The sequence below is a fragment of the Eucyclogobius newberryi genome, unplaced genomic scaffold (genome assembly GCF_026437365.1).
Source record: "Eucyclogobius newberryi isolate DKJ021-1_F unplaced genomic scaffold, fEucNew1.0.hap1 SCAF_12, whole genome shotgun sequence".
NCBI classification, from domain to species: Eukaryota; Metazoa; Chordata; class Actinopteri; order Gobiiformes; family Gobiidae; genus Eucyclogobius; species Eucyclogobius newberryi.
This window is the reverse complement of record NW_027315746.1, coordinates 18319637-18333108: the sequence shown is the minus strand read 5'-3', so window position 1 is coordinate 18333108 and position 13472 is coordinate 18319637. Positions and strand designations below refer to the sequence as shown.

The window sequence follows — 13472 nt, the reverse complement described above, 5'->3', positions numbered from 1 at the left end:
CTCATCAACGCGGGGAAGACCAAGGAGATGGTGGTGGATTTCCGCAGACGCCACCCCACTGCCCCCTCACCAGTGAACATCCAGGGACGGGACATTGAGAGAGTGGACTCATACAAGTACCTGGGTGTTCATCTGAACCACAAACTGGACTGGACTCATAACACAGACGCACTGTACAGGAAGAGCCAGAGTCGGCTCTACCTCCTGAGGAGACTCAGGTCTTTTGGAGTGACAGGGCCACTCCTGGAGACCTTCTACGACTCTGTGGTGGCATCAGCCCTCCTGTACGGTGTGGCCTGCTGGAGCAGCAGCATCACAGAGAGGGAGAGGAAGAGGCTGGACAGAGTCATCAAGAAGTCCAGCTCCGTCCTGGGCTGTGCTCTGGACTCGGTGCAGGAGGTGGGGGACAGGAGGGTCCTGGCTAGATTCACATCTATGCTGGACCATGAGTGTCACCCCCTGCAGGACACTCTCTCCGCTCTGGAGAGCAGCTTCAGTGAGAGACTGATCCACCCTCGATGTGTGAAGGAAAGGTTCCGTAGGTCTTTCCTTCCTGCTGCTGTCAGACTTTATAACAAAAACTGTTAGTACTGAACACTCGCAATACTGACCTAACCTAATACTGATGTGCAATTCTGTCATATGTGCAATTGCTGTTGGAATTCATGTGCAATTCATGTGCAATTACTGTGAAATTCATGTGCAATCTATGTGCCGTCGTGACACATATTCATGTGCAATTACTGTCGTGATCACATGCAATGGTATTTATGTATTTATTTATTTATTTATTTGTCTATGGGAGTTTTTATTTATTTATAGGAGATCTTCTACTGAAAGTGTTTTTCAGACTTCCTATAATTGATCTGTTCTTTTCTTCTGTATCTGCCTCTGTATCTACCTGCGTTGCACCAATGAAATTTCCCCATGTGGGACAATAAAGGAATATCTTATCTTATCTTATCTTATCTTATCAACCGTGAATTACTGAGCGTCATTGGTATGCTGCAAAAAGCAGCAGAAAACATTGGCGGGAAGGCTGAATATTTTTCAACAAATATTGGAAATTTTCAACACATGTAGTACTCTGACACACATGTGTTACTTTCACACAAATTCAGTACCTTTTCCCAAAATTAGGCACATTACACTTCTTTACACAACTAAACTACAAGTTGTTGTTATTGTTGTTGTTGTTGTTGTTGTTGTTGTTGTTGTTGTTGTTGTTTTATGGCGGTTGGTATCCGAGTGTTACATTGCCGCCAGACTTTATTCTTCAGACTTTATTCTGTGTTTCAAAGCCCATGAGTTCAAAACACGTTAGAACATCCTCTTCGTCCTCATCCTCGGCACATTCTTCAACACACCCCAACTCTATAACTAACTAAACTACATTGTTGTTGTTGTTGTTGTTGTTGTTGTTGTTGTTGTTTTATGGCGGTTGGCATCCAATTGTTGCATTACCGCCAGACTTTATTCCTCAGACTTTTTCTACATTACACAACTTCAGCTTAAACAAACTAGAACTGGAGCTAAAGAGACTTTAAAGATTAAAGTTAAAAGAATATTCTTTAGACTTTATTCTAAAGAATAAACAAAGAGAGAGAGAGAGAGAGAGAGAGAGAGAGAGAGAGAGAAAGAGAAAGTGCAGAACAACATCTTAAAGCATAAAGTCTAAAGGATAAAGTAGATGTCAGACAACAACAACAACAAAGTCTGAGGAATAAAGTCTGGCGGTAATGCAACACTTGGATGCCAACCGCCATAAAACAACAACAACAACAACAACAACAACAACAACAACAACAACAACAACAACAACAACAACAACAACATCAACAACAACAACATCAACAACACTTTTACCACTACGAAACGTCTGAGGAATAAAGTCTGGCGGTAATGCAACACTCGGATGCCAACCGCCATAAAACAACAACAACAACAACAACCACTGCAGGTCCACGACCGTCACACACACTGATTTCAGCAGAGCACTGTCTTCAAAGCACGCGCATTCTTTCTACGTTTGATATCGTCACATGAGCGGTCAGTAGCAGAGCAGAGGAGGGACACAGAGGAGGGACAGAGGAGGACACAGAGGAGGGACAGAGGAGGACACAGAGGAGGGACACAGAGGAGGGGACAGAGGAGGGGACAGAGGAGGACACAGAAGAGGACACAGAAGAGGGACAGAGGAGGACACAGAGGAGGGACAGAGGAGGACACAGAGGAGGGGACAGAGGAGGACACAGAAGAGGACACAGAGGAGGGACAGAGGAGGACACAGAGGAGGGACAGAGGAGGACACAGAGGAGGGGACAGAGGAGGACACAGAAGAGGACACAGAGGAGGGACAGAGGAGGGACACAGAAGAGGACACAGAAGAGGACACAGAGGAGGGACAGAGGAGGAACACAGAGGAGGGACAGAGGAGCAAACATGTATGAGGGGGCACAGATGCAGGCTGACCCACTCCCTGCTGCTCTCTGTATTTAGAGATGAACCACGTGTTGGCGCCGGGCATTTTTATGTTGCTAAAAACACGTCTGTGGCGCGTAATGTTCGCACATTTCTCCAAATGTCTCGCGCCCCCCTTGGCACGGCTCAGCGCCCTCGCCCTACAGAAGCTTCTGCATTTTATTTATTGTATGCACTTTTACTAATTAAAATGCAATACTCATTAATTCATTTATATTACATATATATATATATATATATATATATATATATATATATATATATATATATATATATATATATATAATTATATTATTATAAATGTAAAACTTTTAAACTATTGATACAACGCCAGTAAACATGCTACAAGTGCAGTAATCTCTTCTCACCACAAGAGGAAGCTCTCTAAGTAGGGACTTACAGGCCCGGGGCCAGAGTAGTTTGAAAGGAGAAACACATCAACAACCTACATATTTCTTCAGCGATTAGGTAAGAACGTACGTTAAGCTAGAAAATATATAACAAAAAAAATGATAATAATTTTGTAAATTATTATTGTGATTTATACCCAGCAGTGACACACTTATGTTCCACTCTGGGTGTTCTGCTGTCGGCCTCAGCTGAATACAGACTTAAAGTTTCCCCTTAGAGAAAATACACATGCTTCAGAGCCCCTGTTTCCGCTCCAAACCAAAACATTTTGCTCAGGGCAATCCTTTTTGTCAGCTAAATCTTCTCCGTTTGGTCCTCATAACTATAAACACAGCTGGTATAGTGACCCTCAGGCTGCCCTGACCCAGAACAGAAAGACCCTTGAGTACAATTAGTAATTTTTCCAAAACCAGTGTTGCAATGCACAGTTTGAGAACAGCAGGAGAATGGAAAATAATATATATATATATATATATATATATATATATATATATATATATATATATATATATATATATATATATATATAGGTGACTACGTAGCTCTTGAAGCTCATCAAGAGAATGCCAAGAGTGTGCGAAGTAGTAATCAACGCTAAAGGTGGCTACTTTGAAGAACCTAGAATAAAAGACATATTTTTTGTTGTTTCACACTTTTTTTTTAAACTTAAAAACTTTAGACTTAAATCTAACAATTTAACAACAAAAAATAGAAGATGTTTTGTATAGAGTTAAGGTACAAAAAGGCATAAAGAGTGACTTGAGTGTATTGTCCCATTGGCAATTCAAATGACTCATACTAGGTAGATAACACATATACAGGGTATTGTTTGTACTGTCTGACTATGATTTATTAGTGTTAAAACTAATGTAGTAATGATAACAACCTATTAGTTTTTAGTGGATCACTAGCCTGATTCTATTTTCCTGTGCAGGTTTTGTAGGCTAATGACAAGCTATTGTTCCTTCACTGCTAAACTCCAGATGACACCAGAGACAGAGAGGGCAGTACCAAGTCTCCCTCTCCTCAGGAACACTCGTACCACCAGACTCTCTCTCTCTGTTTCCCTGAGCGCACAGTATACGCTGGTAACAACTGTATGCAGAGCCCTTCGTTTCCCATGACTCTGATGCCTGAGAGGAGAGTGAGGAGAATGGACAGACTGAGCTTCCACCGAAGAGACCATTAAGTCATCAAGCACCTCCTGTTGGCCTGACTTTCCTGGACTGCTCAACAGACAAGGTAAGAAAAGGTGCAATAGAGCTAAAAAAAAAAAAAGTTTCGAAATGGATTCACTAGCCTTTTTGTTCGAGTCCCAAGCCTGGAGAAATCTGAAGAAAAAATAATGTATGTATTACTTAAAGCTTAAATGTCTGTGTGAATTATTGCTCTCTGATGTATTTTAAAGTATAATATAACCTTGTTCATACCACTAAAAATATACAAACTATAATTATTACAAAAGCTTTGACCATACTTTAAGATGTATTCCTCTGATGTAGTGAGTTCTCTACCAAAAATGTCAGAAGTCAGTAGCAAAGACTGTATCAGTATTAGTGGAGTGCGTTCTTCTGGCCTGGTTCTGTGCTGTGTTGCTCGCATGAAACAAAATATCCCCCTGACAAGTCAACAAAACGGTTGCTGCTGCTGAGTTGATGAAGACCAGCAGGACGTGAGTAACAGAGACAGAGAACTGGTTGCAATAATTGGGATAGATGGGATTCACAGGCCGAATCGGGACAAGCAGTCAGCCGCTGTGTAAACACCATCAGGCTATGGACATTCTTACTGTAGGCCTGGAGACAGACAGACCCCCAATTGTCGAGTCCAAACTATTAATGGGGGTTGCCCTAGGATTAACAAAAGTTTGGAAATATATTTTCTGGCTCATGAAATCTCACTGACAGTGCCAAGGCGCTTCTGCACATTAGGCCAAACAAACTGCAGCTTTAGTGTTCCACAGAAATGTGAACCGGCTTATGAGCAGTCCTTAGGGTAAAATGATTGCTACATTTGAACCAAACAATGCCGTTATTAAAATTTATGCTGGCTCAAGATCTGTTTTCTCTCAATAAGTTATTAGACCATAAAACAGCCATGTTATTGTGACTGTGACATTGATCAAAGAGGCCTAAAGCGGTAACTGAGGGAAGGCTTTGGATCACATCATTAACTGCGGTCAGTATTCTTCTGCAAAGCTCAACATCACAAGTAAGCCACACAAATGATTGAAAGGTTCTGTTTGTCTGTTTCTGGAGGAATTTAAATCTCTGTTTTTGGCATCAGTTTAAATCCTAAATAATAGATAGGACATAAATTGGGCCATATTTGTGTGAAATGCAGGGTTATTTAACATCCTCCTCGGTCATGCTTAATTGAGATTGACTTTCACATTGAACTTCACATTAAAATAATATCATCACAGCTATTGCATATTAGCAGGGGATTTCTGAACATTACAAAAGTCAACTCCACTTTCGAAACAAATATAATAAAAAACCCAAATGTTTTCCTCCCCAAAATAGACTTCAGAAACCATTACTCGTAAATGGGGCCATTAGTTACCTGTCATGCAGAAAGCACACGTCAGAGAGCCCCAAACCTAACAGCCTGACATGTACTAATTTCCATTTAGTGAAATATTGTGTCAAACTTAATATTTCCATGGCACTTCTGTTTGCCACTGTCGGAAAATAAGTATATACTAGGGAAGAAGTGCTGAATTCACGAACTAGAAGCTCCACAGAAAATGTAAACGAGATTCCAGCTCTTGAACACACCCAGATACCTGATACATAATGAAAGAGTAGGTATTTAAAAATATGAGTTATGATAACAGATCTGCAACGAGTGGGTGGCACTGGTCGGATCCCAGGAGAACAAAAGGGCACCAGAAGACTAATGCAGCCAGAAAATGTGTTTGCTTCATCAACAATACACACAGGATATATAGTGTATGTGTTGTAATTCATACTAAATGATGGACTGTTACTCCTTGCTGTTGAAGCCTGTATATGGAGAGAGTTGCGTCAGGAAACTCGGCCTAAACCATTAAATGAATGTGTTATGGCAGCCCCAGCAAGAAAGTGGATGAGGCCACATGTATTTTGTACAGTATGAACATGATGATCACAGTAACACAGCTTAACACAAGGTTAACCGTGTGACTCAGTAAAATTCTATGTTCTTATTTCAGGTCTCTTGTTTCTTTGGAGATAAAAACGACATCATGGAAACTGGATTGTGGAGTATTTTTATTTTCTGGGGTTTATCCTTTTTAATCAACACTGAAGCTCTAACAAAACATCCCATTTTAACAAGAATACGAAGAGCTCCAGAAGCTGGCGCTGAGCCTAAAAAGTGTTCTTACACATTCCTAGTTCCTGAGCAGAAGATCACCGGCCCGATCTGTGCAGCTCGCGGTTATTCAACAGACAAAGACAGAGTAACAAGATTGGACGTTGCCGCAGTTCGAGATCTTCTGTCGAAACAGCGTAGGGAGGTGGAAACTTTGAAATTGGTGGTAGATGTGGATGGGAACTTGGTGAATGAGATGAAACTTCTGAGAAAGGAGAGCAGGAACATGAACTCAAGAGTGACCCAGCTTTACATGCAACTCCTGCATGAAATCATCAGAAAGAGAGACAACTCCTTAGAACTGGCACAATTAGAAACACGCATCTTAAACGCGACCACAGAATCACTGCGTTTGTCCTCGCGATACAGAGACCTGGAGGCCAAATATGCAGCGCTGTCAGCTATAGTCAACAACCAGTCTGTGATCATTGGAGCATTAGAAGAGCGCTGTATGCTGGCGTACAGTCGCAAACAAGAGCCCCCTCTGATGGGGCCTCCAATGGTGCAGGTGGTGCCTGAGAACATCCCTGTGAATGTCCCACGCTTCACTAATGAAATCCAGAGGGACACCAGAGGCTTTGTGCGGGAAAGAGGCTCCCGCTCTGGGCCTTCACCGACCAGTGGCACTCTGGAGGCACAAGAACCTCCACACAGGAACTTCAGCGCAGAAGGTGAGTTATCCAGCTGTCAGATGCTCCATTCATTCCATTCAGGATTGTTTGGCCCATAGGTTTTATTAGACAGGACAGTATAGTATGAAATGGGGATGAGGCTGGGGAAGGACAGTGCAGCAAACTGTCGAGAGCCAAATTTGAACAACGCTGCACTCATTCACTCTTTCACCAATAGCCACAAGAATGTTCAGACGTCATGACATTTCAGGCCAAAGAAAACTGAAAATAAAGTCAGATGCAAATAGCAGGTAGAGCTGTGGCCTTGGTTCTAAAGGTTAATGATGCCAAACTCAACTGGAAGTCTGCTTCCCATTCAGGAGAAACTCATACCAGAATGGAAATAAAAATGTAGTAATGTCTCAACTGAAGCATAGGACTTGAAATAGCGTTGAGAAAGACCTTACCATTGCAATTTCACTCATCAACTCAAATTCCTCACACCTTAAGATTGCCAGTGCCCAAGAAAAATAAAGTGTGTGGGATTTGAGTGCAGCCCTGTATAAAAATGATCCTGACAAAACTGTTCCATTGCATGAGAGACTGAGACAGACCCCAGGCCAAGCTCTTAGCTCAGCATTCATAATACTGTACCTTATAATAATAATAATAATATTCCATTATTATAAAGGTGACGCCCTTAGAAACAACATTCTACATATTTACCTGTAATTAAAACACATGTAATGGAAATTACCTTTGCAATGTTCAGCGTCTTTGGGTCACTGAAAAGCGCTATATAAATAAAAGTTATTATTATTATTATTATTATTATTAAAACTGTAGCCACAGAAAATCTATTTTGGATGGTTGGCTCCAGAGAAACTTAATTAGCCCTTTTCTACAGTTCTGGTGGAAGGACTGAGCAGTCCAGGACCTACATCCTCGACAAATGTGTTTTCTATTAGCAAGTCTGCCTTCTCGTTTACTGGTTTCCTTGGCTTTACTGTTGGTGTTTTATTATTGTATTGTGTTTTCTACAGCCAAAAGCCTGACAATAGTATAATTTCATGGTTGTTGATAGTTTTATCCCATAAAAACTGTCTGTCTTCTATTTTATTCCTAACTAGCCCGTCACACTTGCATGTTTTCCTCCTAAGGTCCTTTCAAAGACTGCCTCCAGGCACAGGAAGCGGGCCACAGCACCAGTGGCATGTATGTGATCAAACCTGATGAGGCTGACAGGCCGCTGCAGGTCTGGTGTGAACAGGACATAGATAATGGAGGCTGGACTGTTATCCAGAGTCGGCGAGATGGCTCAGTGAACTTCTTCAGGAACTGGGATAACTATAAGGTGAAGACAGATGTTAGCACACTCATACAGCCCTGTCTCTTCTGTTTGTCTTTCTTGCCTCTCACTCCATCTACGATTACATTTATCCAGACGCAACAGTGGGGCTGCTATATGAGCCGATCAGGGGAACCATCAAGGTTTTCAGGACAATTTCCTTGGCTGGAGTCAGTGTTTTTACTTTGTGTTAAATATAATGCTATGTCAGCAGTTCTATCCATTTGAGGTCCTTCAGTGCGTGATTCTCATTATGAAACTTTAGAGAGACCAGTAGGAAAGAATGTACCACAGCCCAATCTGTGGGGGTTTCTTTCCAAAACCACTACTACTATGCCGCCATCCTAAATGCTCACTTGCTGTGCTTATGGGCCTCATATAGACCCTCTCATCAGAGCCTCGAAAGATTGAGAATATCATTGTTGGCAGCCTCAGCGATTCCACTCAGACTCGTGGATCTGTAACTGGAAGAAAAATGCTTCTCCGCTTACCCACGAAGTCACCACATGTACACATGGACACAAAGCACTAAACCAGGAGGCCCAGGTCTAAAACCCCTGAATCATTCATCATTTTCTGGCTCAAAGTGTTAATCCACAATCGCAACCCTCAGCTTTCTCCTCCATACAAAGTGTTGTGAAGGCACACAGCCAAACACACTGTACATCGCTCGTGGTTACTCAACACAAGCGCTCACTCTCTTTTCACCATTTGTTGTAACCCAATAGTTTGTGAAGGTTTAGACACATTTGAGTTATGAAGACATGCTTATTTTCAAGCTGAAACAAAACATGTTTTCTGTGGATTTCAAAGAGAGTGCTGTCCTGTTTTGGATCCTTTGATCGTTTGTGTCTAAATTACAGAATAATGGGTAAAGTTCATCAACAACAACATCTTCATTGCTCTGTTATTTCCCACACTCTCTTCCACATTATGCCAAACAACGGTCTTGTTTCCAAACTACAGAACCCACATAACAAACATCTTACACTGTTTTCTGTTATTTGACTCTACCTTGTAATCTGTGTGCGCTTCAGAGTGGCTTTGGTAACATTGACGCTGAGTACTGGCTGGGTCTGGAAGGGATCTATCTCCTGGGGAAACAGTTGGACTACAAGCTGCTGGTGGAGCTGCAGGACTGGATGGGGAAGAAGGTGTATGCCCAGTACAATAGCTTCCACCTGGAGCCAGAGAGCGAGGGCTACCGGCTGCGTTTGGGTGCCTACCAGGGAAATGCAGGGGACTCCCTCACAAGTCACAACGGCAAACAATTCACCACGCTGGACCGCGACAAGGATGCTTTTTCTGGTGCGTTCAGCTAAAAATCCCCAAAAGAAACCACTAGCACTTCTGGCATTGTGATAAAACAATTCAGGCAGACACATTTCAGATCACAATAAAATAAAGTTATCTCAAGCAATGCAGGGATGTTAGGGTAGACGTTTCCATTCATACAATTGTAGTGAACTCTGTGACTTCATGAGAGTGAATAGAAAATCATACAGGCACAACAATTCTAGATATGATTTGCTAATACTTTTGTTTGCCCCATAACAGGTAACTGTGCACATTTCCACAAAGGAGGCTGGTGGTACAATGCGTGTGGGCAAACCAACCTGAACGGAGTGTGGTACAACGGAGGAGTGTACCGAAGCAAGTTTCAAGATGGCATCTTCTGGGCCGACTATGGAGGAGGCTTCTACTCTATGAAGGGAGTCCGCATGATGATCAGGCCGATTGACTGAGCACAAACTCAGATTCAGAGATTTAGGGTAAAACAGTCTTGAAAAGTAGTAACTTCTGTGTTCTCCATGTTGTTTAGCCTCCAACGTTTGCAGTTAATCAGCGTAAGTTGTCATTCCAGGCTGTGTTTTCCTCATTACAAAGTCGGCCTACTGAGAGAAAGACTTTCATTGATTACTTTCTTAAACTAGAACAACATGGAATCTAATACAGCTCTTCCTGCCACTCTCAGAGAACTGTCTGTGGAAAATATATGTGGTGTTTTACTTGACCTATTGTACTTGTGATATGGAAAAGACATATTGCTAACAGCTTAAAAAGATTTAGATGTTTTTCTGCTCTTGGCAAAACATTTGTCTAAATGTGCAAAACTCTAGGACACTTGTTTTATTCCCACACAACACTTAAAATAACCCTTGTACAAATCTTTCCATGTTCAAATCACAGGAACTTATAATATATGTGTATAATTAACTTATCATAACAGAAAAGGACCTGGTGTCCTGGAGGAGCAGTAAATTATCCTATCCTAAAAGTAATTTCCTCAAATGTACAAATGACAATCATTCAAGTGTGCTAAAGTAAAGCAAGTGGAAAGTGCTGTTATATGCTTTTCTCATTTTGTTGTTGATCAACTTCCAGTATGGGCTTTTGTGGAGAAGGGCAAGAAGATTACATTTGTTTTAGTGGTTATGAACTGAGTAGAATATGTCTGTGGGGCATGACTGGTGGATTAATTGAGATGGAATTAATCCTAATTTAATTTCCAGGTTACATTCCCTCTTTATTTGTGTTGAAATACATGTACATCCTTCAAAAGTGCCTTGAGCAAAAGTTTTCTTTAAAAGATATCCCTTTGCTTTCTGTAATTATAGGCACATCCCAAAGACCACTTACTCACTGTAGCGGCTTTGGTGTTTTGAACAACAGACTACACAAGACAAAGTGTTTGGTTTTAGATTAAAATAGATTCTCTTATGACCCCATTTCCCCACTGTGGCCACCACGCCCAATGTGTTATAAAGCTGAAAGATTCACAGTGCCCAAAACACCAAGTGCTGTAAGGGCCCCTTTTTATTGACAATAGCAGTAAGTGGTCAGACTAATAAAATATAAAAACATGAGTCATTGTACTTTACAGAACTATACATTGGGAAGATTGAGGTCACTATAGGGAAATGTTCAGTCCTATCATATCTTATAATGTGAAAAGGTATTATTTGTCATGAAAAAGTCAGTATTCAATTTTCTGTTGCGGCGGTAATACAGAGATCAAGAGGTAAAGAACTTAAAGAAGCAAATCTATGGAATATCTTGTTTGTAGCATTGTATTACGAAAATAGCCTGGACCAAGAATTTGACTTTCTTGGAATTTTTTGGAATTGTCTGGTTAGAATGCTGTCTAATCCAAGTCAAAGTGTCAGTTTACAGTATCCATACTACCCAAGAGTACTACCCCCCTGCCACGAGGGTGCACCAACAACTCCTGTTTTCAATACCTCAAAACTTATCTTTAAGCACCCCATTGGCCTTTTAAACTAACTTACATAAAATCTAAACCTCAAAATCCTTGAGCCAACGCTTGTTTGAGTGGCAATAGTGGACCACATTCAGCCACTGTCCAGGTACCACACAAAGGCCCCTGGACAACATTGACTGGTCACACTTGTCACTGTCCATGGGGTTGTAGGCTCACCACCAAATGGAAACTGGGTTTGGAAGATTCTTGGGCTACTAAAAGAGCTCAGTGTTAGAGAAACTGTTGGTGGGCCAGCTCATTTATACACAAAAGCTGAGTTAGGGTCAGGTGCCTAATCAACTGACAGGAAGTGTAGTGTTTTCTTTGTAAACAACATTATTTCTGCCTTCCAGTTAACCTCCACCTGATTCATTAACAGTTCTTATGGTACATGTACTACAGTGTTTTCCAACCAGCACTTTTTCAGATGTTAAAAAGAAGATCAGCTTGTATAGTATCTGAAAACGTCATCATCAAGGAAATATAAAAACAATAACTGAAAGTATTTTACCATAGTAATATTTATTTGCCTAGAACTCATGTTTGGGGTGTTTGAAAACTTACTGGGAGTTTAAGAAAACAATTTGGGGGTACTTGAGACAAAAAAGTAGGGAACCATTATAGTAGTTGCTCTGAAAAGATTTACGCATTGCAGAAGTTTCCATGGCCCTGTTAGTACAAAGTATGAAGAGGTTTATACTTGTTTAATGAGGTATTTTACTTGACATTTGTGAAAAGCCAAAAACGCTGTCTAGACATAAACATAGTTAATCAGTGAAGTGTGTGGGATGGGTTGGAGTGGATGTTTCATACAAAGATACACATGTCCTGATATGTAAAATATATTTGATTTAAACTTTGACATTAAAAAATGAGTGACTTCAGAAGATTGGAGTCAGCATTATTCACTAAACTGGAGAACCCTTGAGTTTATTTTAAGTTTTACCTGTGTGTGTGTGTGTGTGCTGTCTTTGCTGCTAAAACAATCCTACTTATATATGGTCCAAGTCCTGGAGGTCTGCTGAAGGCTTCACAACCGCCTGGGGAGAAAAAGTGAGAAACACTGTCAGACTGAAATCTTCCCTGTATTTACATTGTTAAAACAGTGAGACGATGTGAGCCTCAGCAAAGGCCACAAAACCACAAGGGGCAAAAGAGAGGCGCATGAAGGCACAAGGAAATAGTCGATACCGCAGTAGCAAGAAAAATAAACCCACAGGAGACTCGGGAGGAGAGTTCGTCAGTCAATTCATGGAATCTTTGAAAAAAAAAATAGCCAAAAAACAAACAATTAATGTGTGTGTATGTATGTATGTATGTATGTGTATATATATATATATATATATATATATATATATATATATATATATATATATATATATATATATATATATATACACACATATATATACATATATATATATATATATATATATATATATATATATATATATATATATATATATATACAAACACAAACACAAACACATACATGTATTGTTTGTTTTTTTGGCTGAAGGTTACTCAACAAATTTAATAACATTAATTATTGTTGTATTGATTTTATTTGGGCGGTTTGCCAAATTTGACTGGAAACTATGTTGAAGTGACTATCCAATCCCCCCATTAAATCTAATTAATAGCCTGTAGTTTTTAAACTAAACTCAACTCTGCTTCCATCTAGTGGCTATAGTGGTTACAACAGCAATGATCACCCCTATGATCTGTCTGCAAAATGTAAAAATAGCGTTGTATCTAAGTAAAAATGTTTACTAGAGTAAAACATAGTGCAAAGCGAACTAATAATGGAATGCAATTTTCCTGTTGGCCATATCACATTTTTATAATTCATATGTAAGCATAAGTAAGCCCTAAATCTGCACAATGCAAAATTTAGCTATATCCAAATTACCACATATAAAATAGAATGAACCTCTCATTTCGTAACGATGAAGAAATGTGAAGAAAGTGCATTTTTGCGAGGGTCGATAGTCGCTTATTG

The 13472-nt window shown here is 40.4% G+C and overlaps 2 protein-coding genes across 2 annotated transcripts in view; both read left to right on the top strand.

Moving 5' to 3' along the window:
- The first annotated feature begins 3980 nt into the window (after positions 1 to 3980).
- On the top strand, positions 3981 to 10552 carry angptl1b (angiopoietin-like 1b). The gene is made up of 5 exons (XM_072441133.1): positions 3981 to 4134; positions 6089 to 6920; positions 8021 to 8214; positions 9246 to 9516; positions 9766 to 10552. The coding sequence occupies exons 2-5, from the start codon at positions 6122 to 6124 to the stop codon at positions 9951 to 9953; spliced, it is 1452 nt and encodes a 483-aa protein (XP_072297234.1). The 5' UTR covers positions 3981 to 4134; positions 6089 to 6121; the 3' UTR covers positions 9954 to 10552.
- A 2907-nt stretch (positions 10553 to 13459) lies between these two features.
- Positions 13460 to 13472, top strand: part of tada1 (transcriptional adaptor 1) — a 5321-nt gene continuing 5308 nt past the window's right edge. Inside the window, exon 1 of the mRNA XM_072441131.1 lies at positions 13460 to 13472. This exon is cut by the window's right edge and continues 104 nt beyond it. The gene's annotated coding sequence lies outside the window, so the exon portion shown is untranslated.

What these genes read in the sequence shown, in the direction of transcription:
- angptl1b (XM_072441133.1), top strand. Translation starts at nt 6,122, where the DNA reads ATGGAAACTGGATTGTGGAGTATTTTTATTTTCTGGGGTTTATCCTTT. An exon ending in GGAACTGGGATAACTATAAG is followed by an intron (nt 8,215 to 9,245) that starts GTGAAGACAGAT and finishes TGTGCGCTTCAG; the next exon opens with AGTGGCTTTGGTAACATTGA. An exon ending in CGACAAGGATGCTTTTTCTG is followed by an intron (nt 9,517 to 9,765) that starts GTGCGTTCAGCT and finishes GCCCCATAACAG; the next exon opens with GTAACTGTGCACATTTCCAC.